The sequence below is a fragment of the Saccopteryx leptura genome, chromosome 2 (assembly GCF_036850995.1).
Source record: "Saccopteryx leptura isolate mSacLep1 chromosome 2, mSacLep1_pri_phased_curated, whole genome shotgun sequence".
Taxonomy (NCBI): Eukaryota; Metazoa; Chordata; class Mammalia; order Chiroptera; family Emballonuridae; genus Saccopteryx; species Saccopteryx leptura.
This window is the reverse complement of record NC_089504.1, coordinates 282,581,401-282,607,661: the sequence shown is the minus strand read 5'-3', so window position 1 is coordinate 282,607,661 and position 26,261 is coordinate 282,581,401. Positions and strand designations below refer to the sequence as shown.

Here is a 26,261-nt window from a genome sequence, read left to right as displayed (position 1 = left end):
ATAAAGTCAGAGGTATTACACTACCTGGCTTTAAATTATACTACAGAGCCACAATATCTCAAACAGCATGATATTGGCAGAAAAACAGACATACAGACCAATGGAGCAGAATCAAGAGCCCAGAAATAAAATCACATATGTATGAAAGAAGAATCTTTAATAAAGGACCCAAAAACACACACTGGAGAAAAGAAAGCCTCTTCAATAAATAGTGCTGGGAAAATTGGAAAGCCATATGCAAAAAAATGACACTTGACTACAGTTTGTCCTCATGCACAATAATCAACTTAAAATAGAGCAAAGATTTATATATAAGATATGATAGAAGAAATTACATAGAAATAAACATAGGTACTAAACTTATCCTTGGCTGTAGAAAACATTTTATAAATTTGATTTCAATGAGAAGGGAAGCAAATGCAACAATAAATGAACGGGATCATTCTACAGAGCAAAAATTACAAAAAAATTTAAAAATCTCAACAACAGGCTCTGGCTGATTTGCTCAGTGGAGAGAGTATTAGCCTAGTGTATGGATTTCCTGGATTTGATTCTTGGTCAGGGCACAAAAGAATAGTGACCATTTTCTTTTCCTTCTCTCTCTCTCCCCCTTCTCTCTCTTTTTCTTCCTACAGGCAGTGGCTTGATCAGTTCAAACATTACCCCGAGTGCTGCAGATAACAATGTTGTCTGAGTCTATCATCATCAGGCACTAAATATAGCTAAATTGTTTCAAGCATTGGCCCCATACAGGTGTTTCTGGATGGATCCTGGTCAGGGTGCATGTGAGAGTCTGCCTCACTACGTCCCATCCTCTCAATTGAAAAAAATGAACCAACAACAAAACAAAAGGCAGCCAACCAACTGGGAGATGATATTTGCAAATAACAACTCTGATAAGGAATTACTATCCAAAATATATAAACAACTCACAAAGGTCATCAAAAAACAAGCAATCAATTCAATTAAAAAATGGGGAGAGGACCTGAACAGACTTCTCCCAAGCAGACACACAAGTGGCCAACAAGTATATGAAAAGATGCACATCTTCATTAGCTATTAGAGAAATGCTAATCAAAACTACAATATGATATCACCTCACTCCTGTTAGATTGGCTGTTATCAACATGATAATAAAAAGTGTTGGAAAGGCTGTAGAGAAAAAATACCCCTCATTCACTGCTGGTGGAAATGTAAACTGGTACAGCTATTATGAAAGAGAGTATGGTGGTTCCTAAAAAGTTAATGATAGAACTACCATATGACAATGCCATTCCTCTATTTGGCATCTACCCAAAAAGCTTGAAAACATTGGTATGTAAAGACACATGCACTGCCATGTTTACTGAAGCATTATTCACGATGGCCAAGACAAGTTAAAGGAAATAATGAGTGTCCTTTGATAAAGGATTGGATAAAGAAGATGTGGTACATATATACAATGGAATAGTACTCAGCCATAAGAAATGATGACATATTGCTTTTCACAACAACATGGATGGACATTGAGAACATTCTACTGAGTGAAATAAGTAAATCAGAAAAAGATAAGAACTATATGATATCACACATAGATGGGATATAAAACTGAGACACATGGACAGTGATAAAAGTAAAGTGGTTGCCAGGGAGATTGGGGTAGTGGGGAGGGGAGTAAAGAGGGTCAAATATATATCCCACATAGGTGGGATATTAAACTTAAACTCATGGATATAGATAAATGTGAAGTGGCTACCCAATGTAGGGTGAGGTAGCAAGGGAGTAAAGAAGGACAGATATATGGTGACAGAAAATGATTTGACTTTGCGTGATGGTCACACAACACACTCAACAGTTCAAATGCTATAGAGATGGTCACCTGGAACCTAGTAATTTTATTGATCAATGTCACCTCATTAAATTTAATTTTAAAAAAAGAAAAAATATATATGCACCCTCATGGTCATTGCAGCATTATTCACAATAGCCAGCATTCAGAAGCAGCTAAGGGCTCCATCAGTATATGAGTGGATTAAAAATCTGTTGTTTAATTACACAATGGAATACTAGTTAGCCATAAAAAGAAGAAAATCTTATCTTTTGTGACAGCATGAATTGAGCTGGAGAGTATTATACTAAGTGAAACAAGCCAATCAGACAATGACAAATACCACATAATTTTATTTATATGTGCAATCTATTGAACAAGACAAACAAACAAAAAAAATAGGAAAAGACTCATAAATGCAGAGAACAGACCAACAGCTGTCAGAGGGGAGGAGTTTTGGGGGCTGGTTGAAAAAGGTAAAGTGATTATGCAAAATTAAAAAAAAGAAAAGTAAAGAAGGAAAACTCAGACACAATATGGTGACACTAGAGGCAAGGGGAGTGTAAGCAGGTCACAAAGGGTAAAGGGAGATATTAAATGGTGACAGGAGGATAGCTGACCTTGATTCGTGAACACATAAAATAATACATAAATGATATAGAATTGTACATTTGAAACATACATAGTTTTATTATCCACTTTTACCCTAACATGTTAAATAATTTTTTAAAAAAAACCCAGCAAGGGAAATATAGAGAACTTGGTCGAGTAGTACAGTATTCCATTTTATATATGTACCACATTTTATATTAAAAGAAATGAAATACTGTTATTTGTGACAACATGGATATATTTTGAGAATACCTTTGTAAGTACAATATATTAGACAGAAAAAGTCAAGAATCATGTGGTTTCACTCATATGGGGATATAAAACTGAAATCAACAAATGAATAAACATGAAAAACAAACAAAAACTCATAATTAGAGACAATACTATGGTGTTTATCAGAGGGAAGGGGGGTTGTCAGTTTGTAAAAGGTAAAGGAGATCAATAAATGGTGATGGAAGAAGATTTTACTTTGGAAAGTGTACATACAATGCAATATAATAATGATGTATCTTAGAATTGTACACTTGAAATTTATGTAATTTTCTTAACCAATATCACCCTGATAAATTTAATTAAAAAGAAAATATAGAGAACTTGGCACTCTTCAATAGGTATTAATTTCATACCAAATAAGTCCCTGGTCTTACCTTCTCCAACTCTATTAATGCCTTATATCTCTCAAGCTTGCTTTTTTTCCAGGTCTTGCAATAAATGTAATACATACACTACTACCTTTTTACCCTCCATATTTGCCTGTTTCTTTCATTCCCCAATACTTTCTATCACACTAAGATTTTATATGATCCAGTCAGAGCTGCATATCAATTGCCAAAGTAGGAACTGGTGAAGCCAACATAGTCATAGCCCGCAGGGTGGCTTCGGCCCCGTGGATCCACGTATTGCTGCATATGTGAGGCACAGAATGATACTTGTTCTGGGGTTAGAGCCTGAAACATAAAAAGAAAAAAGATACAGTAATATAAATTCAAAATAGCTCTTTCCTTGGGGCTTTCAATATTCCTTAAACTCAGGGAGTGGAGAAACTTTAAAGAAAAAGCCAACATTATTCATATCACATAAATTTGTTATTTCTAAAGCATAAGACAAACATCTTCTTCAACTCAGTGATGAGTTTCATATTACTTTGACTATACTATTTATGCTAGTCCCTAAATTTGACTTATTAAATAAATGGGATAGAAAATGTCTTTGACTTTCAGGTTTGGGATTGACCCTGATAGTCATTGGAGATTAACTGTAGGTTTTGGTTACAACATGAAATAGTGATCAAAGCAAATAATATCTAAGTAAATATGATATATGAAAAAAAAAGGAGAGGTGAAGGACAGAGTATTTGCCTGTAGCAGGCAACTAGGCTTGAGATGAGGAAAATCTAGATTATGATAAGAACATAATTAGAATAGATGCAATTGGAATCTGACCTGCTTCATGTCCTCCTTGGTAATATAGGCCTTGCCCTCTGCTAATGCTTGGAAGCCATCCTCTATTTCATTGCTGGATTTGATGTTCTCTGATTCTTTGTCAATCAGAAATGAGGTATAGTCCTCCAGTGAGACAAAGCCCTTCCTGTAGGATAAATGAAGAAATGGATCATGATCTGTGTTCTCTCAACACAAGGAATAAAATAGATCCCTGTCTCATTCTACTCAGTATCTCAGAGACAGAGGAAAGCTGGATTTTCCAAGTGCCTTTTCCAATTCAGCTTTCTAAAACTATAATCTATTTGACCCTTTCTCTCATGCCCTACAGCCAAATAATCAGTTTCGCAAGTTTCAGACTCTGTTTCCTTCTGGGTCTTTTCATCTGACACACTATATAGAATTTGGGAATTTCCCATCAGCACCAGTATCTAGGTACTTAAAGCTCTTCAAGTTGAGTTGAAGACCTCTAATCCTGGTCTTCTTTGGTTTTAGCATTAGACATATTTAGTCCCCCAAATAATGTGACCCCTCTGAGATTCTACTCCACTATCACAAGCATACAACACTCCACTCCAAAAAGTTATTCATCTTCTCCTTAAAACCTTATACACATGAAGAAACTCTTCTCTCAAGTTTCATTTTCAGAACCAACTGAAATTTCTTTCAGGCATAAGTCTGGAAAAAAGCTGCTCAGTTCATCTAGTATAGGCTGTATCTTCTTGTTCTCAAGGTGAGTTAATTTCATGTCATATGGATCATTTTACTTTCTATGCTTGTCTCCCAAGTACCATTCCCTGCTGTGGTCTGGCCCTTGGTCTTCTTCCTACCTCCCTGGGTCGACGGCATCCAGGAATTTCTCAAACATGGGTTCAGGTTCACCCTCTTCCACCATGGGCAAATAGTAATTGAGTCCTCTTAAGCAGGACCGGAAATCTTTGTGACTCAAGCGCCCTGTCAAATTCTCATCAAAGTGTCTAAAGAATAAAAACATTTTATCAAGTTCAATACAGAACCAGATTACAACAGGACAGAACAGTTTTTGTAGCATCTGCTAGAGCTTTATTAACATGCCATAATCTTATCAGAGAATTGAATGGAGAGATTTCCTGTGTTTTTACATTTTTTAAAAAAACCCAGTGGATGAATGATAAAAGGATAAAATGTTGAATGTATTTTTTAAAGGCCAGAAATTTATGAGTAAATACATTACAAACCAAAACTTGAAGCTAAATTACATATATAAATATTCACATAAAATTCTACCAAGGCACACTGAAGGAAAATAGTCATTTGGAGATTTATTCTGGTTTGAAAAACAAAGCATCAATGAATTATAAAGTAATACTTACTTATAGGTTGTGTTAAACTCTTTCAATGTTTCCTCACTCACACCTATGGTGTCTCTGAAAGGAAAAACATTAACTCATGAAATAAAACAGAAAAGCAGAAACTATGCCACATAAAATAGAAATTTTAGTGAATATTATGCTATTTGGGCTATCTACGTTAAGGGTTGGCAAGCTGTGGTCCATGAGCCAAATACAGTCTGTCATTTGCTTTTGTACCATCAATGAACTAAGAATGAGTGTTATATTATTAGTTAAATTCATTGGGTTGGCATTGATTAATAAGATTATATCAAATACATTTTATGTATATTACATTGTATAAAACTGTTTATTGCACCATTATTCATGGTTTTTACATTTTTACATGGTTGAAAATAATAAAATGAATACTTCATTAAACATAAAAATTACATAAAATTCAAATTTAAATGTCCATAGATTAAATTTTATTAAAAGAGTCCCACGCTCATTCATTTATGAACTATCAGTAGCTGGTTTCTCTCTATAACAGTAGAATTGAGTAATTACAACAGAAGATAATATGGCTCAAAAAGTTTAAATTGCTTACTATCAAACTCTATAGAAAAAGCTTGCTAATCTCTGATTTAGATAATAACCCTGCTAAAAAGCTATGAAGACCTAAAACTTCTTTCACACTATTAATTTATTTAGAAAAAATAAATTCTGCTCTTCTGTTCTAATCTTGATTATTTCTTTCATTTTAGAGATTTTAGAGGAAATTTTACAAAAGGGAATGTTTTCTGAAGAGATTACATAAGATGGTGAAGGAACTATAAGAACTGGATGAGATTCAGGGCAATGAGACCAGTGTTTGCTATGGCATAATAGAATAAAAAGAAATAGTCATTACGTGGGACAGTAAAGAGAGAGAATATTGGTTCTGAATGTGGTGAATATACTATTTTTAAAACAGTACTTTCAGTAATTACCACAAACTCTAGTCCTTAGAGTTAAATTCTTAAAACCTAACGCTATCCACACTCTTCCCCAGCCCTGGCCATAGGTTCTCAGTACTTGGCTTGGATCTGTTGCTCCAGGTTGTGTTGCATTCGCATTCCAAGCTGGTAGAGCTGGTCCCACTGTTGTGCCAACCCAATGGTGCTGTATTTGATGTCCAGAACCAGAGCTTCTTCTAGGTTTTCTCCAAGATCCTCAATTTTGGTCAGCTGACGCTTCATCACCTGAATCTCCTTCTGTTTTCTCTGGAAAAAAGAGAAGAGAGACAGTCACCTATAGCATTAACTCCAAACCTAAAGATGGGAGTAGAATTAATAAACAGATAAGTTGGAGTTTCCTTTAATTGCTCCTTTTTAATTATTTTCAGAGACACTTCTGTCCTCCATGAAAAATAAACTACTCAGAAAAACAATTTCACTTCTGTATTCATCACTCATAATATGGTGGAAAGTCTAAGTGATACACCCTCTGTCATTCTAGTATTCTGTAATATGTAAATCAAAGTGTTAGTAGTTATATACTGCAGATAGAAAAGAAATAAATTTCCAAGATACATGCATCATCAGTTTCTAATGATTTGCATCATGAATTATCTGCACTGTTGATGGAGGTTGAACTCTAAGGCCTACTTAAGGTCTGCAGTGTGCACTCTTGGACCTCTTTCCTTAGCTTGAGAAGATTTCAAAAAATGTCCCTGTCATTCAGTCACATTATATGCCAACTTTTTGTATCAAGGTCATGCTTTCTCAAAAGAGAAATAATTTCTCCTAAAGAGGGGAGAGTTGATTGGTTGTGATAGCGGAGTTTGATATAAAAACTTTAGATATTACAAAGGCTTGTGGCCCTACAAAGATCAATTCTTTCTGACATCATGTTTTTTTTCCATTTTTCTTTATTATTATTATTTTTTTTAGTTGCAGTTGATATTCAATATTATTTTATATTAGTTTCAGGTATACAACATAGTGGTTAGACATTTACATAATTTAAAAGTTGTGCCTCTTAATAAGTCTAGAATCTACCTAACATCATACATAGTGATTATAATATCATTGACTATATTCCCTATGCTGTATTTTATATTCCCATGGCTACTGTGTAACTACCAATTTATACTTCTTAATCCCTTAACCTTTTCATCCAGGGTTTCAACAACCCCACCACCACCACCACCATCTTGCAACCATCGCTTTCTTCTCTGTATCTATGAGTCTGTTTCTGTCTTGCTTGTTTAGTTTGTCCTTTAGATTTCACATATAAATAAAATCATAAGGTGTTGGTTTTTCTGTGTCTTTTTTAACATAGCATAATACCCTCTAGGTCCAACCATGTTTCCACAAATGGTAAGAGTTCATTGTTTAATATGTTCAAGTAATATACCATAGTACATACATGCCACTTCTTCTCTATTCAGTCATCTATTGATGGGCACTTGGGATGCTTCCAGTTTCGCTATGAACACAGGGGTGCATATATTCTTTCTAATTAGTATTTTGGATTTCTTCAGATAAATACACAGAATGGAAATGCTTGGTCATATAATAGCTTTATTTTAAATATTTTGAGAAACCTTAATTCTGTTTTCCATATGGATGCACCAATTTGAAGTTTCACCAACAATGTATGAGGGTTCCCTTCTCCACATCCTCACTAACACTTGTTTGTTGATTTAATGATGATAGTCATTCTGAAAGGTGTGGGGCAAAATCTCATTGTGATTTCAATTTGAATTTCTCTGATGATTAGTAACATTGAACATCTTTTCTTAATAGGTCTATTAAGCATCTGTAGATCTTCTTTGGAGACGTATCAATTCATGTCCTCTGTTCATTTTTTAAAAATTTTTATTTAGAAAATTAAATTTAACAGGGTGACATTGATCAGTTAAGAGTACATAGGTTTCAGGTGAACATTTCTATAGCATTTGAACAGTTGATTATGTCATATACCCATCACCCAAAGTCAAATCATTTTCTGTCACTGTATATTTGTTTCTCTTTATTTCCTTGCCCCTATCCCCTTCCCCCTGGTAACCATCTCACTCTTATCTATGTCCATGAGTCTCAGTTTTATGTCCCACATATGTGTGAAACCATATGGTTCTTAGCTTTTTCTGATTTACTTATTTCACTCAGTATAATGTTCTCAAGGTCCATCCATGTTGTCATCAATGACAATATATCATTTCTTATGAGTGAGTAGTATTCCACTGTATATATGTACCACACCTTTATTATCTAATCCTCTAGTGAGGGACACGTTGGTTGTTTATATGTTCTGGCCACCATCAATAATGCTGCAATAAGCATGGGAGTGCACGTGACTTTGCAAACCAGTATTTTTGAGGTTTTTTTTGTTTTTTTTTTTTTTTTTGGTAGATACCCATTAAAGGCATTGCTGAGTTATATAGTAGTTCTAGTCTTAATTTTTTGAGGAATCACCATACTCTCTTTCATATGGCTCTACCAATTCACATTCCCACCAGCAGTGAATGAGAGTTTCTTTTACTCCACAACCTCTTCAGTACTTGTTATTACCTGTCTTGTTAACAGCCAATGTAACAGGTATACAGTGGTATCTCATTGTAGTTTTAATTTGCATTTCTCTAATAGCTATTGAAGATGAGCATCTTTTCATGTATATATTGTCTATTCGTATGTCTTCTTGGGAGAAGTGTCTGTTTAGGTCTTTTCTCCATTTTTAAATTGGATTGTTTGCTTGTTTGTTGCTGAGTTTTGTGAGTCCTTTATATATTTTGGATATTAACCCCTTACCAGAGCTGTTGTTCATGAATTTCAACTCCCATTTGATTGGCTGCCTGTTTGTTTGGTTGTCAGTTGCTTTTGCTGTGCAGAAGCTTTTTAGTTTAATATAGTCCCATTCATTTATTTTTGCCTTTACTTCCCTTGCTTTTGGGATCAACTAAAATGTTCTCTATGGCTAAGGTCTATAAGTTTAGTACCTATGTTTTATTCTATGTGGTATATTGTTTTAGATTTTATATTTAGGTCTTTGATTCATTTGCTTTCATTTTTGTGTGTGGGGACAAGGTGTAATTAAGTTTCATTATTTTGCATGTGGCTTTCTAATTTTTCCAACACCATTTATTGAAGAGGCTTTCTTCTTTCCATTGTGGGTTTTTTGAATTTAATCTTAAATTTATTCAGACTTGTTTTGTGCCTTTACTTGTGTGCCATCCTGGGAATTGTTTCATGTGCACTTGAAAAAGTGTATAGTATGTTGTTTTAGGGTAAACACTCTAAAAATATAAATTAAATCCATTTGGTCCACTGTGTCAGTTTAGATCATTCTTTCTTTGTTGAATTCTGTGTGAAAGATTTATCTATTGTTACAATAGGGTGTTACAGTACCCTACTATGGCTTTGTAACTGCCAATTTCTCCTTTCTTTCCATCATTATTTGCTGTATATATAATATTTAGATATTCCTTTGCTCAGTGCATAAATGTTTACAAGGTTAAACACTGGATTGATCTCTTACCATTATGAAATGTCCTTCTTTGTCTCAGTATAGCCTTTGTTTTAAAGACTATTTTGTCTCATATAAATATTGCTGTTACCTCATTTTTTTTCCTTTTTCTACTTATGTATCTTTTTTTTCACCTCATTACTTTTAGTCTGATTGTGGCTTTTGATCAGAGTGGGTCTCTTTCAGACACTATATGTATGGTATTGATTTCTTATCCATTCAGATACCCTATGTCTTTTGATTAGAGCATTTAATCCATTTACATTTAAAATGATTATTGATGGGTATGTAGTTATTGCTATTTTATTATTATATTTCTTATTTTTTCCTTTTTAAAGAAGTCCTTTTAAAATTTCTTGTAACACTAGTTTGGTGGTAATTAACCCCTTTAGCTTTTTTTTTACTTTAATGTTCTTTATCTTTCTTTTGATTTTAAATGGTAGTTTTGCTGTATAGAGTGGTCTTGGCTATAGGTTCTTGCTTTTCATCACTTTAAATATTAGGTGCTAATTCCCCCTGACCTGAAATTTTTTTGGTGAGAAATAAGTGACAGTCTTATGGGAGCTTTCTTGTAGGTAACAAACTCTTTTTATTGCTGCTTTTTTAATTCTTTCTTTGTCTTTAACTTTTGCCATTTTACTTATGCTGTGTCTTGCTGTGGATCTCTTTGGGTGTCTAATTTGGGAATCTGCACTTCCTTGACTTATAGGTGTATTTTCTTTGCCATATTATGAAAGTTTTCAGTCATTATTTATTCAAAAAGTTTCCCAATCTCTTGCTTTCTCTCTTTTTTTTCATTACATCTATGATGTGAATTTTGTTATGCTTAATATTATCCCTTAAATATTCCTTATTTTTAAAATTTTTTCTTTCTTTTTGATGTTCCAATTGGGCATTTTTCATGACCTTGACTCCAATCACTAATTCAATCCCGTTTCATCTAATCTGCTGTATTCTTGATGAAAAGTGATTTGACTTTTGGTGATGGGTACATAACATAATCAATATTCAAATGTTATAGAAATGTTTAACTAAAACTTATGTACTCTGATTGGTTCACCCCTTTAAATGTAATTTTCTAAATAAAATACAAAAATAATCTTCTGTATTCTTTATTTCAGTTATTGTAGTCTTCATTTCTGACCGGTTGTTTTTTCTTTAAATTATTTTAATGTTCCATTATTTTTTAATGTTTACTGGCTCTTTTTTAAAATTCCTCATTAAGTTTCTCAACCATCTTTATAAGTAGTGTTTTGAACTCTGCACCAGGCAGATTGCTTACCTCCATTTTGTTTATTTCTTTTTATGGAGATATCACTGTTCTTTCTTTTGCGAGATGTTCCTTTGTCTCATTTTTGATGATTCTCTGGGTTTGTTTCTATTAGGTAAATCTGCTATATCTCCTAGTCTTGGCAGGGTGGCCTTATATAGGAAGTGTCCTGTATGGTCCATTGGTGGATTCTGCTGGATCACCTAAGCAAGGTGCTCCAGGAGTGTCCCTTGTTTGTGATGTGTGTGCCTGCTTGTTATATTTGAGCCTTGATAGTTGTTGTTGGTATTTCAGTAGGTAGCGTTAACACTCAGGATGACAGTATGTGAGTATTAGCAACAATCATTATGTATAGCCTGCTGTAAAAGTGCGACCTCATGAAATGGGATTTGCCCTGTTGAGATCATCCCCTTTGGGTGTGCGACTTGTTTGGCTAATACTGGGGTGTTCTGCTGGGCTCTGAAGCCAGCCACCAGATTTGTTGGTTTAGGAGCCACTGCAGAGATATTTGGTGCAGCCCCAGGTCAGCTACTGTCTGTGATTGTCCAGTGTTACCTGGTAAGAGATACAGTGTAATCCACATTTGGTAGCTGCCTGTGGAAGTAGCCTGGAGGTGTGTGAAAGAGATTATGCTGTAAACCAAGGTGGTTGCCACCAGGGCCAGGCTTGGGGTCACTTAGAAAATGGCAGAAGGCACCCTGAGATCTATTGCTGCCTGTGGGAAACAATACTCAGATACTAAAAAAGCCCAGGAAGTATGTGAATTGGTGAGTCAGGTTCGCAAGGAGTCACCATGGTGGAGTGAATGTTTTCACCAGGTTAATGCAGATTCAGATTTGGCCATGTGGTAAGAGGATTCAACAAATAAAAGATGGCCAACACCCACTGGCTTTGTCAGAGAATGAATCAACTCAGGGAGAGTGGTGACTGTTCTTCCAACTCCCATTCTAAAGCCACACAACTCAATTCCTCCCTATATGTTTCCAGCTGTCCCCAAGCCACCGTCCCTCTCTTTCTCTTTCAGAGCTTTGGGAGAGTTCCAGTGAGTAAATGAATCTGGGTATGAGACCTTTAAGGGAACCCTTGGGTTTCCAGCAGTCTTCTATTTCACACAGATGGAAAATCCCCAAATTAATTTTTCAATAAGATGTTGTGGGGGCTCCTCTTTCTGGCATTGGTGATATGGGCTGATGAGTCCAGTATGGGGGCTAGGGCCCCCTTTGCTCCTCAGGGGTGACTTTTGCAGCTGAGATATCCTTCAAATTCTCAACCACAACACACAGGTGTGGGTCCAGGCTGCTTTGAGTTTTCTGCCTTCCTACTAGTGTCTATGTAGCTTCTTTTTTGTATTCTTAGTTATAGAACTTCTGTTCAGCTGGTATTCAGATAATGTTTCAGGCTTATTATTTTATAATTTAGTTGTAATTTTGATGTGGTCATGGGAAGAGGTCAACACAGCACTTACCTACTTTTTCTCTTGATTGAAACTCCCTACCTGACAGTGTCTTATTCTTTAGTATGTAAATTCCCTCATTAGGAAGAAATAAAATTTAATTAGTTAAAAATTTTTTCTGGAAGGGTCCCAGTAATGAAAATAAGGTTAAGAACTACTGCTGTATCTCATTGCTTCACTCAATGTTAAGGGATCATCTCAATTTGATTGTATTATCAAATAATTTTCATCAAATAATAAATTTGTCAATGTTTAAGATTGTAAGCTTTGCACTGTTCCTATAATTGATCAATAACAATAACTCTATAAGTATTATAAACTTTATTGTATAGATACTGAAATTGCAATATAAAGATTTAAGCAAACTGATGTACATAAAAGTGGTGGCCAATGATTAGAATGAAATTTTGGCAGAGTTGGCACCAGAACTTTAGGATCTTAACTTTTAGGCTGTGGAATTTGTGTAAAAGTCTTTATTTAAGAGCTTTGTTTAAGTAGTTTTTCTTATACTTCTTGTAATTCTGGCTATGTTCTGAGCTAATGAATAAACATTACTTACTTTATTTGCTTCCAACTGGGATTCCAGAGTTCCTGTTTCAGTGAACAAAGATCTAATTAAGAACCAGAGGAAAAAAATTAATTATAATATCAGAAGTCAGTATTTCACATAGACAAACTCAATGTTCCTACATTTCCCACTGTCATTAGGTCTCACTGAAATAAATTTATACAATGCTAAATTTTTGTGAAATCAATAGTCTATTGGCAACCTTGTCATACATATGAGAAGTTAAGCTTGTTCTAGTTCAAGGGTCAGGAACCTTTTTGGCTGAGAGAGCCATGAATGCCACATATTTTAAAATGTAATTATGTGAGAGCATACAACGACCCATGTATGTTACACATTATCCAATAAAAATTTGGTGTTGTCCCAGAGGACAACTGTGATTGGCTCCAGCCGCCTGCAACCATGAACATGAGCGATAGAAAATGAATGGATTGTAATACATGAGAATGTTTTATATTTTTAACATTATTATTATTTTTATTAAAGATTTGTCTGCGAGCCAGATGCAGCCATCAAAAGAACCACATCTGGCTCGTGAGCCATAGGTTCCCAACCCCTGTTCTAGTTCTTCTCTATGAGAAGGCTTCCAGACCTCCCTCCTAGTTCTTATTCTCAAATATACCCTTAATTTAATATAAGCAAGACTCCATTTAATAGGGCCTGAAACCAGAATGATGTATGCTAGACTTCTTTTTCTCATTTTACATTTTTATTTAGGCATCATTAGATTTTGATGAGCTAAAGATACACCAGTACTAAGGCCTCCCTAGTTGATTATTCCATAATGTTATAACAAAACAAACATGATAATATAAAATACTGACCCATCCAGAAAATAAGCCCTGGACATGGAGGTCCGAAACAGGAATCAGAGGAGAGAAAGGGAAATCATATGTTAATAAGGATTACTTTTATGATCCTTTTCATTCAGGTTTATAAAACATTCTAAATACTTCATAGCCAAGAATATATGAACATGTTCCACCTTCTGTTACTGAAGTCTTTTTCACACTGAATAACTAAAACCTTCCATGCAGCTACTTGCTGTAGTGTAAAGAGCACAAGTGATATAATTAGTATTGGGCACATGATGCCAGAAAATGAGAGACCAAAACCAAAAGAAGAGAAGGATGAGGTATATTTCCTCTGCTTTCTTTCAGATGTTATTTTTATCTATGATAAAGATTTTCTTTTGGTTAATTGTATGATTTATCCTTGTCAGTTGTATGTAGAAACAGTATATATCATGGGTTGTATAAATCATTCTGACTCATCTATTGGATACAGGTTACCAACTTAGACCATTTATTCTAATGTATTACACCTTCTAAATATTCTCTTTTCCAGAATTCTTGTCCCAGAAGATGTAACAAATATTATTTTCACACATAGAACATTTTTCATTCATTAAGAACAGTTGGCATATATTATTTCACTTAATTCTCATCACAGCTTTGGTAGTCAGGCAACATAAGTGCTTCATATTGGGTATTCACAATATGCTCTTCTTCTAAATGTGTCAATAAATATATATGTGTCATTGAGCAAGTCCATTTATCTACTAGAGTTCTTTCCACAATTGGACACAGAGGTAATAACTTCTCTGTATAAGTTTCAAGGGTGATCTAAAAATTAAGCGAGGTAATGGACATAGAAATACTTTGTAAAGTGCAAAGTGATGTGCAAACTTAGGAATTGTTAATTTTGGACTGTAATTATTAGCAACAGAAAAAAAGTGAGTATCAAGAAAAGAACCCTTCTACATATTGTGAAGGGTACACAATACGTAGAAGGTTGAGATTTTCATTTCTTGATTTTACAAAGATTGATTCAAAAAGGTATCAATTACAGATATAAAGCATAAGTAAGATATAATAAATTTAGGATAGATAAATGCTGTAAGATTCCTCTTTTCTCCCTTCTTTTATGTACTTCATCCTTATAAGAAATAGAGTATTTGGCATAAGATTCATAAGTTTTTAGGTAGCACAGCACACCTGGTCTCCAAGATCCACTGAAGGAAGGCACTGGCATTCTGTTCAAACTCCTGGCACATCTCAAAGTTCTTGACCTGCCTTAACTCTTCCTTTTGCAGCTCCTTCTCCCGTTCCTAGAAACCCAAATTACAAATAGTAGATTGCACACTGAAAACCTTTCTTTGCAGTAAAATAACTGGTTCCCAGGCTCAGCTGTACATTTAAACTCTCCCAAATCTAATCTATATTTCAGAAGCCTATGTCTATGTGCTTATATTTCTTCTAGCCCACCTCTCCTCACATCCAAAACATGAGAAAAGCTCATAAAATTTTCTATAAGTACTTAAAGATGTTTCAAAGATCAAGACCAGTTTTAAAAAATTGGATAATAAAGGCAAATCTTACTTCTCATTTTTATTCCAAGTAAAATTTTATTTAAATGAACATAAAATGGTTTTAAAGGAAAGGTAGATATTGATACATAAAATTGGTAATTATATGGTAAAATTCTCCTTTGTTAAACTTTTAAATATTTTTCATAGCTTCTATAATGAACATCAGTATAGACAAACAGAAATAAATACAGATACATTTAAAAAACACTTTTGTAGGTGTGTGTAAAATAGAGAATGCTTGGATAAAGGAATATATAGACTGTAAATATGGATACAAGATTCAAGAAATTTTTATAACCATTCTTTAGAGTTACCTCCAGGAACTTGTGTTTATTTCCCTAAGTCACTGCTCAACACCCAGAAGCTTAAAACTTTCCAAACTATACTTATTGTGAACATATTTCCAAGTTATTCTTAGACTGTCCAGTATTTTACTGCCTTCCCAATTAATGATGTTCTTTTATTTTTCAAAAGTCTCCCAACTTGGATAATATACTAAATGGTCATAATCACTACAGCCAAAGGAAGTCTTTTCTGTGCCTCACATTACCTTGATGATGTCAGGTAGGTTCTTCCACATCCTTTGTAGTACCTCTATTGTTAACCAGGTATAAGGGCTGGAAGGCACATTTAAGGTCTTAATCTCATTGTCTAGCTCTAGCAAATAGTTGAAGTCTTCTTGAACCCTGGCCAAAGAGGCCAAGAAATTTTCGTGGTCCTTCTGCAGCTGGCGAATCTCATTTAGGGAGACACAGTGCACAGGTTCTGACAAGTCCTCTTCAGCATTTTCACACCAGTGGTTGAAAGCTGAAGCCTTCTGTGCAAATTCCATAAATAGCTCCTCAGCCTACAGATTTAAAAAAAGGACACCTTCATCTTTCCCAATAGAAAGAGAATAAAAAAGAGAAGTCTGGAGAGAAAAGAAGAGAAGGAATGGGAAGGGAAATGAGAGAAGAGAAGAGAAAAGAAAAAAGGACTAAGGATAAAAGGATAAAAATAAATCTCTGTCTTCAAATATTTTCAGGGGCACTACTCTAAATAGGTAGAACTAAAACCAATGAGAACCATACAATCTGATGGATGGACATGTGAGTAAGAGGTATAAGCCCTGATGTTGGCCTCTCATTGTGTGAAGCTGGTCAAGTTTTCCATCATCTACAAATGAGAAGGTTGAAAGGTTTTTAGTCATTTTAAGATTCCAAAACTGGCAAAGGTCATTTTCAATGATAAGATTTCATCATTTCTTATTTGAAGTCTGTGTTTGAATTCTACTTGGCATACAGTAAGCATGCAAAATAGATGTAAATTAATGATTAAATGAACAATCATTCATGAGATAGGCAAATCTATTCTATTATTTACTTTCTATTTTTCTCCTCTGATCTTCTGGAGACTAAATCTCTCTAAATGTCTCTGTCCATACTGAGTTATTTTCTTACTTTCTTCTAAAACTTGTTCTGGGCTCATATCATGCCTGAAAGTCATTTTAAACCCATTTTCTACCCTATAACTTGTATCTTTATTTCTGCAATACTATTTGGGGTTATCTGTATGTTCTGAATAACAAAAATTACTGATTGTTCTAAACAATATATAATAAAAATGTTTTAAATTTAAAACAGATAATAGATTTGGGTTCAGCAGACTGTATTTTCAAGGAGATGTATGTTAAGCAAATTAGTTTCATCCCCAAACATAGGTATTAAAGAGAATAGATTAGCTCAAGTAAAAGAGAGATTACAAAGTTGTGCATTATTATATCTTCCCTGTACTCATTTCCACAATCTCTATGCTAAAATAGACCAACAAAGAGAAAACTAATGTAATAATATAAAAACCTATGAAATACTTCATATTATTTTTATAATATAGAATCAACTGAATATTTTACAAATATTTTATAATCAGAGAAAATAATAGAATCAGATTGTGATGCTCTCTCCATATATATATGTCTATCAATTGATTAATTTTTTTCACCCAAAATTAGATCTCATGTCCTTCAACAGAGTAAAATATAACTATTGGTCCAGACTGACTGGTTTTTATTTGTGTGTTTGCTTTCTAATTCCCCTAACTCTCTACCTTAGTTTATTGTGGTATAATACTTGTTATGGTCTAGAAGTGTTCAGCAATTTCACTAACCATCCAATTACCTTTTATAGCTCTTTTTATTATCAGCAATTAATATTTAATTGGCCACTGTTAGAACATTTTAATCACTTATATCCATATAGAAATTAGTGGTTTATACTGGTTTTCAGATCCATTATCCCTTTTAATAGTAATAACAGAGTGAAGTCAGAGAAATGGCAGCTTTAGTGATACTCCTGATCTCTGCTCTTTACATTTCAACAAATTGAACAACTACAATGCAGAGAAGTAACCCCAGCTGAGTTTGCACCCATACCTGAATGATCCATGCACTGAAGGGACTGAAGGTGGGGAAGACTGAAAAGGGGGGCAGAAAATAAAACATTTTTGCAGTGCAGTCTGGAAAGGAGAGAGGCCAGAGGATTAAATTTTCCTCTTTCCTTGCTGATCTGAAAAAGGGAGGCATGTTTAACTTGGGTTTTGTTTTAGAGCTGGGAGAAGTGGAGAGACTGAGAGGCAGAGGGAAAGTAGCTAAACTAAGATGGGCAAAACCAAGAGCAGAGACATGGCCTAGGTTCCCATGGTTTGGCCACATTGCTGGGCTCCACTTGTGATTGCTGGTGCTGGGCACCTGCACAGCCCATAGTATTCCCTTGATCTGTGTGCACTTAGCCTGTGGAGTTTGACATGCATAGCGCTCAAGCACCATTGGTTCACAGCCCACAGTTTCTGCTCTAATCATGGTCTGCACTTTGTGCAGTATCAGAGAGGATCAAAGTGCAGCCTCCCAGATCCCGCTTCCTTCCACTGGCGTTATGAAGAATGGCCATGGCTGATCCTCCACAGCTGACTTTCTGGAGCCACTCTCTCCCTTGAGAGGCAGAAGTGTCCTGCATTTGATAACCTGGTCTTTTGGGATGTGGGAAGGAGAACCTGGAGGCCTGAGACTGCCATTTCTAGAGCCATAATACTTCAAAGCCATAAAGCCACAAAGTCATAAAGCTGAAACTGTGAAGCCCTAAAAACAAGTCCCACCAACCAATGTGACTGCAGCCCTGCCTACAACATTACAATAGCAATACCTCAGTGGAGCTTCACCCAAGAATCTCACAGAGTCAAAATCTGTAGTATAGTTAAACCTACTGGAAAAATAAAAAAAGAAGAAGAAAACAAATATCATGGATACACAAGACAGAAATGTAATTCAAATAGATAATGAAAAATCTCCAGGAAAAAAAGATCTCAATTACATGGAAACCTCAAAGTTAAATGACAGAGAATTCAAAATTGAAGTTCTAAAAATAGTGAGATACAAGAAAACACTGACAGGCAATTCAGTGAGCTCAAAAAACAAATTAGTGAACAAAAAGAGTACTTCACCAAGGAGATTGAAACTATAAAAAGAACTAAACAAAAACAAGGAACTCAATACATGAACTGAAAAATGAGGTAGTAAGCTTAGCTAATAGAACAGGCCAGATAGAGGAGAGAATAGGTAACATTGAAGAGAGGCTACTAGAGATACTACAGTGAGAAGAAGAGAGAAACTCATGAATTAAAAAAAAAATGAGAGCCCTACAAGAACTGTCTGACTCTATCAGAAAGAGAAATATAAGAATAATGAGTATATCAGAAGAAGAAGAGAGGGAAAAGGGAATGGAGAGTGTTTCAAATGATAGATGAAAACTTTCCAAGCCTGTGGAAAAGGTAAGAGTCTCAAATGCAAGAAGCAAACAACACATCAAGTTACCTCAATCCAAACAGACCTATTCCAAGGCACATCATAATGAAATTGTCACAAATCAATGACAAAAAAAAGATCCTCAAGGCAGCTAGGGAAAAATACAAATATAACATATAAAGGAAGACCCATAGGTTATCATCAAATTTTTGAGGAGAAACTTTACAAACCAGAAGAGAATGGACCCAAACGTTTAAAGTAATGAAAGAGAGGAATTACCAGCTAAGAATACTATATTTACCAAAGCTATCCTTTAAATATAAAGGAGAAATAAAAATGTTTAAAGACATAGAGAAATTGAGGGAATTTATCACCAGAAAACCTCCATGGCAGAAAATACTAAAGGGGGTTATCTGACCAGATACAAACAACAAAAAAGAACAAAACTACAAGTAAAAGCTCCAACAAGATCACAATAAAAATAAAGATAATCTGTGACAACAATAACATAAAATGACGATGGAGTGCAGAAACACTCATGAGATAATGCCCTCTTGTAAATAAGACAATTGTCTTTTAATAACTTAATGGTAAAGACCCATGAAAATGTTACTACTAAAACACATAGCTTAAAAAAAGAAGAAACAGAGAAAAGAAGTATGGAATTCCACAAAACAAAAACAGCTGACAGAAATACAAAAGAGAAGAACCAAAAGAGACACAGAGCTATCAGAAAGCAATATAAAGAATGGCTATAGGAAATCTCAAGTGTCAATAATTTCCCTAAATGGAAATGGACTGAACTCACCAATAAAGAGACTCAAAGGAGCACATTAAATCAAAAGGCAAAACCAAACCATATGTTGTCTTCAAGAGACATATCTAAGCTGCAAGGACAAAAGTAGATTCAAAGTGGAAGGTTGAAAAATGATTCTCCAAGCCAATAATACAATGAAAAGCAGGTGTAGACATACTCATATCTTATAATGCTGACTTCAACACAACAAAAGTAACCAGAAACAAAGATGGTCATTTCATAATGATAAAGGAGACATTGTATCAAGAAGACATAATACTTCTTAATATACATGCACAAAACCAGGGAGCACCAAAAAATATAAGACATCTACTAACTGATATAAATATAGAAACAGAAAAAACACAATCATACTTGGAAATCTCAATACACCATTGATGGTTCTGGATCATTCATCAAAATAGAAAATCAATAAATATCAGCCTTAAATGAAACACTAGAACAAATGAATAAAATAGACATCTACAAGACATTTTATACCAGAATTTCAGATTATACATTTTTCTCCATTGTATGTAGAACATTATTCAGAATATACCATATGGCTGACCAGGCAGTGCGCAGTGGATAGAACGTTGGACTAGGATGCGGTGGACCCAGGTTCAAGACCCTGAGGTCACCAACTTGAGCGCAGGCTCATCTGGTTTGAGCAAAGCTCACCAGCTTGGACCCAAAGTTGCTGGCTTGAGCAAGGGGTTACTTGGTCTGCTGTATCCCCATGGTCAAGGTACATATGAGAAAGCAATCAATGAACAACTAAGGTGTTACAATGAAAAACTGATGATTGATGCTTCTCATCTCTCCCCATTCCTGTCTGTCTGTTCCTATCTATCCCTCTCTTTGACTCTCTCTGTCTCTGTAAAAATAAAGAAAGAAAGAAAGAAAGAAAGAAAGAAAGAAAGAAAGAAAGAAAGAAAGAAAGAAAGAATAGACCATATGTTGGGACACAAAACTAATATCAACAAAACCAAGAAGATTGAAATCATACCAAGCATATTCTCTGACCATAAGGCTTTGAAATTAAAATTCAACTGCAAAAAAAAGTAAAGAAATCTAGAAAAATGAAGAAATTAAACAACATACTTCTAAAAAATGAGTTGGTCAAAGAAGAAATAAAAGCAAAGATCAAAAGATATATAGAGACAAATGACAACATGACATATCAAATTTTCTGAAATGCAGTAAAGCAGTAATAAGAGGGAAGTTTATATTATTAAAGGCTTATATCAAGAAATGAGAGAAAGCTCAAGTGAATAACTTAACATTACATCTTAAGGAACTAGGAAAAAAAGAACAAAAGCAACCCAAAATGAGCAGAATAAAGGAAATAGTAAAAATTAGAGCAGAAATAAATAAAATAGAGAGCAGAAAAAGTGCAGAAAAAATTAATACAACAAAGAGCTGGTTCTGTGAAAAGATCAATAAAATTGACAAACTTTTGCCAAGACTTACTAAGAAAAAGAAGAAGGACTCATATAAACAAAATCTAAAATAAAAGAGAAGAAATTACCACAGATATTGTAGTTATCCAAAGGATATTATCCAAAGGATATTATTAAAAATTATGCCACCAAATTCAACAATCTAGAAGAAATGGATAATTCCTAGAACTAAACAATTTTCCCAAACTGAGTCATGAAGTGGGAAGAAATAGAAACAACTATCGAACCCTCTCCCCATCCCCTGCAAAGAAAAACAAAAGTCCATGACCAGATGGCTACACTAGTTATTTCAACCAAACATTCTTAGAAGATTTGGTTCCTATTTTTCTCAAAGTCTTCCAAAAAATTGAAGAAGAAGTAATACTTTCTAACACATTTTATGAGGCCAATATAACCCTCATACCAAAAGCTGGCAAGGACAATACAAAAAAAGAAAGCTACAGACAAATTATCTCTAATGAATACAGATGCAAAAATTCCAAGCAAAATATCAGCAAATCAAATACAACAACACATTAAAAATATTATACATCATGATTAAGCTGGATTCATCCCAGGAGCTCAAGGATGGTTCAACATACATAAATCAATAACATAATACAATATATTAATAAAACAAACAAAAATTATATGATTCTATCAACAAATGCAGCAAAGGCATTTCATAAGATACAACATTCTTTATGTTTAAAACACTCAATAAAATGGGTATAGAAGGAAAATACTTGAACATAATAAAGGCCATATATGACAAACCATCAGCTAATCTCATACTAAATGGCAAAAAAATGAAGGCTTTTCCTCTAAAATCAGGAACAAGACAAGACTGCCCACTATTTCGAGTCTTATTCAACATAGTTTTGGACATTTTAGCCAGAGCAATCAGACAAGAGAAAGAAATAAAAAACAATCATATCAGAAAAGAAGAAGTAAAGGTTTTACTTTTTGCAGTTGACATGATCCTGTATATGGAAAACCCCATAGACTCCACAGGAAGACTATTAGAAACAATAAACCAACACAGTAAGTTTGCAGGATACAAAATTAATATGCAGAAGTCTATTGCTTTCATATATGCCAACAATAAAACTTCAGAAAATGAATAAAAAAATAATTCACTTTATAGTTGCAACTAAAAAAATAAAATACCTAAAATAAATATAACAAAGAATGTAAAGGATCAATATACTGAACTACAAAGCATTATTAAGGACATAAAAAAAGACTCAATGAAATGGGAAAAAAACCTTATGTTCTTAGGTAAGAAGAATAAATGTAGTTAAAATGGCCATATTACTTAAAGCAATATACAATTTTAATGCAATTCTTATCAAAATTCCAATGTCATTATTTAAAGAAATGGAACAAAGAAATCACCAGGTTTGTATGGAATCACAAAAAACCTCAACTAACCAAAGCAATCTTGAGAAAAAAGAATGAAGTTAAAGGAATTACAGTACTTGACTTCAAATTATACTACAGAATTATGATAATCAAAACAGTATGGTTATTGGCAGAAAAATAGACATAGAGAACAATGGAACATAACTGAGAGCCCAGAAATAAAACCACATATATATGGAGAAATCATCTTTGACAAAGGAACCAAAAACACACAGTGGAGAAAAAAAGCCTCTTCAACAAATGGTGCTGGGAAAATTGGAAAGCCAGATGCAAAAGAATGAAACTTGACTAGAGTTTGTCCCCTTGCACAAAATTTCATTTAAAATGGATCAAAGATCTAAATATAAAATCTGAAACAATAAATTACATAGAAGAAAATATAGGTACTAAACTCATGGACCTTGACCATAGAGAACAATATATGAATATGACCCCCAAGGCAAAGGAAGAATAGGCAAAAACAAATGAATGGGACTATATCAAACTAAGAAGCTTCTGCACAGCAAAAGACACTGACAACAAAACAAAAACAGCCAACAAAATGGGAGATGATATTTGCAACAACAGCTCTGATAAGGGGTTAATATCCAAAATATATGAAGAACTCACAAAACTCAGCAACAAACAAGCAAACAATCCAATTAAGAAATGAGGAGAGGACCTGAATAGATACTTCTCCCAGGAAAGAATAAAAATGGCCAACAGATATATGAAAAAATGCTCATCTTCACTAGCAATTTGAGAAATGCAAATCAAAAATACAATGTGATACCACCTCACAACTGTTAGATTGTCTATTATTAACAAGACAGGTAATAACAAGTGTTGGAGAGGCTATGGAGAAAAGGGAGTCCTCATTCACTGCTGGTGGGAATGCAAATTAGTACAACCATTATGGAAGAAAGTATGATAGTTTGTTGGAGGAAAGCCAAAGCACCGAGTGAGTTTCTGTTCCCATCCTGAGGAAGTGAAGGTTGAGACTAAGCATATGTGACTGAAAGCAATAGCGTCCTGGGAAGGCCCAAGGACATGGGTGCTTGGCACAACTGGAGCTTTCTGCAGGTTAGGAATCAGACAGCAGATGGTGTGGTGTTATGTCTCAGAAAGGGCAAGAGAAATCTAATCACTTTTGCAAAACTAAATAATAAAATTGTACACTGTATTCTGCTTGTTAGTTTTTTATGCAAGATGACATATTTCTGTTTAATAAATTGGATAACTGATCACTCCAAGGCATCTCAATCCTGGAGAGATTGGGGTCCTCCACTTGCAGTATTGCTGTTGCCTTTGTGGCTCCTCTTCATGAAACCCTGAATATTAACAACAATAATTCCTCAAAAAATTAAGAATAGAATTATGATATGACCCAGCAATCCTTCTACTGGGTATCTACCCCCAAAACTTGAAAACACTGGTATGTAAAGACACATGCATCCCCATGTTCACTGTAGCATAATTCATAGTGGCCAAGACATGGAAACAATCAAAATGCTCTTTGATAGAAGATTGGATAAAGAAAATGTGGTACAGTCCCTGGCCGGTTTGGCTCAGTGGTAGAGCGTCGGCCTGGCGTGCAGGAATCCTGGGTTCAATTCCCGGCCAGGGCACACAGGAGAAGCGCTCATCTGCTTCTCCACCCCTCCCCCTCTCCTTCCTCTCTGTCTCTCTCTTCCTCTCCCATAGCCAAGGCTCCATTGGAGCAAAGTTGGCCCGGGCGCTGACGATGGCTCCATGGCCTCTGCCTCAGGTGCTAGAATGGCTCTGGTTGCGACAGAGCGATGCCCCAGGTGGGCAGAGCATCGCCCCCTGGTGGGCATTCTGGGTGGATCCCGGTCAGGTGCATGTGGGAGTCTGTCTGACTGCCTCCCTGTTTTCGGCTTCAGAAAAATACAAAAAAAAAAAAAAAAAAGAAAAAGAAAAAAAGAAAATGTGGTACATATATACAATGGAATACTACTCGGTGATAAGAAATGATGACATAGTATCATTTATGACAATATGGGTGGACCTTGATAACATTATAGTAAGTGAAATATGTAAATCAGAAAAAGCTAATAACTATGATTCCACACACAGATGGGATACAAAATTGAGACCCAGAGTGCAGTGGTTACCAGGGGGAGGATATTGTGGGGAAGGTGGAGGGTGCTGGGGGAAGGGTATAAAGAGGAACAGATATAAGGTGAGGGAGGATGATTTGACTTTGTGTGATGAGTATACAACATAATCTACTGTCCGAATGATGTGAAGATGTTTACCCAATATGTGTGTATTCTTATTGATCAATGTCAGCCTGTTTAATTTACTTTTCTAAATAAAATAAATAGTAATAACAGAGAACAGCAAGAGATGATGGTAACACTATCTTATTTCATAAATGAAGGAATCTAATTTCAGAGATGTTAGGTGACATATGAAGTTTCTCAACTAGGAAAGACAAGGACACAAGTTCTTACTTATCTTCTCATTCTCTTAAAATAGAGGAAGCATAAGAGCAACATTTTCTCCTGCCTATTAGTTTTAGGTCTTCCATAAAGTAAGATATTTCACACTTTTGTCTCATATTTCTCTTCCATTACTTGAGCCTGGCTTTCATCTCAAGTCAGCGGGGTAACTGGTAAATCAGTCTATAAAAAATGTTCTTATCTAAAATCTTTTTGTTCAATAAGAATGTCTTTCTGATCCTTTTCAAAGTACACACATAAATGTCTATAGATTATCCAAGAAGTGTTTTCACTATTTGTTTCTATATTCCACAGCTAATGTATAATCAAGGCCTTATCATGCCTCATCATTTATTTTTATATTTACCTTTTGTAGAGGTAGCTGTTTCTGTAGCAATTTCTCTCTGTGGGCTGCAGCAGCTTCCAGAAGCTTTTCCCAGAGCCTGATCAGGGCAGCATGACGTTCCTCAATGGCTTTGGTCTGGCTGTGCTGAGCAGCCACCAGTTGGTCCTTTAGATCAGTTATCTTAGACAGTCTATCTTGCTGAAAGCTCTGCATGCTGACATCCAGTGTGTCCTAAAAAAGACCCATAGAGAATCAGTGAATAAATAAATGATGCAGATTCCAAAGGGTCATTTATACCTTGATTCCACCATATTTTTATCATGAGCAAGATAAGGATTAAGAAAGATTTAGAATGATGACCAAGGAAAAGGACATATGATTTAAAGATGTAAGTAAACATTTGAGATATAATATGATATTTCAAATTTTCTAAGTCAAAACTAAACCCTCCCTCTAGATTATGTCCTTTCTAAGACTCTTTTTTTTTAAAAAAAAATCACTTATTAGATTTTTGTGTTCTAATTACTAACAGTGCACTACTAGAAATCTTGGAAGTGAAAATTAACAAAGGACTATATTATACAAATTATACTTTTGTGGAGATGTTGATATCAGAATTACAAAATTAAAGATGTTTTATTTCTAGCTTTAGTAAGGTTGCTTGTATTTGACTAATTCTCTCTTTTGAGAACAA

At 34.7% G+C, this 26,261-nt stretch overlaps 1 protein-coding gene across 1 annotated transcript in view; it reads right to left on the bottom strand.

The window, feature by feature from the left end:
* Positions 1 to 2,838: 2,838 nt before the first annotated feature.
* Positions 2,839 to 26,261, bottom strand: part of SPTA1 (spectrin alpha, erythrocytic 1) — a 134,266-nt gene continuing 110,843 nt past the window's right edge. Inside the window, exons 44-53 of the mRNA XM_066366089.1 lie at positions 25,589 to 25,798; positions 15,890 to 16,186; positions 14,966 to 15,078; positions 13,793 to 13,810; positions 12,960 to 13,011; positions 6,246 to 6,433; positions 5,211 to 5,264; positions 4,689 to 4,835; positions 3,862 to 4,006; positions 2,839 to 3,366 (exon numbers count right to left, since the gene is read on the bottom strand). Of these exons, the coding sequence (XP_066222186.1) occupies positions 3,241 to 3,366; positions 3,862 to 4,006; positions 4,689 to 4,835; positions 5,211 to 5,264; positions 6,246 to 6,433; positions 12,960 to 13,011; positions 13,793 to 13,810; positions 14,966 to 15,078; positions 15,890 to 16,186; positions 25,589 to 25,798 (1,350 nt within the window). The 3' untranslated portion in view covers positions 2,839 to 3,240. The remainder of the gene's footprint in view (positions 3,367 to 3,861; positions 4,007 to 4,688; positions 4,836 to 5,210; positions 5,265 to 6,245; positions 6,434 to 12,959; positions 13,012 to 13,792; positions 13,811 to 14,965; positions 15,079 to 15,889; positions 16,187 to 25,588; positions 25,799 to 26,261) is intronic.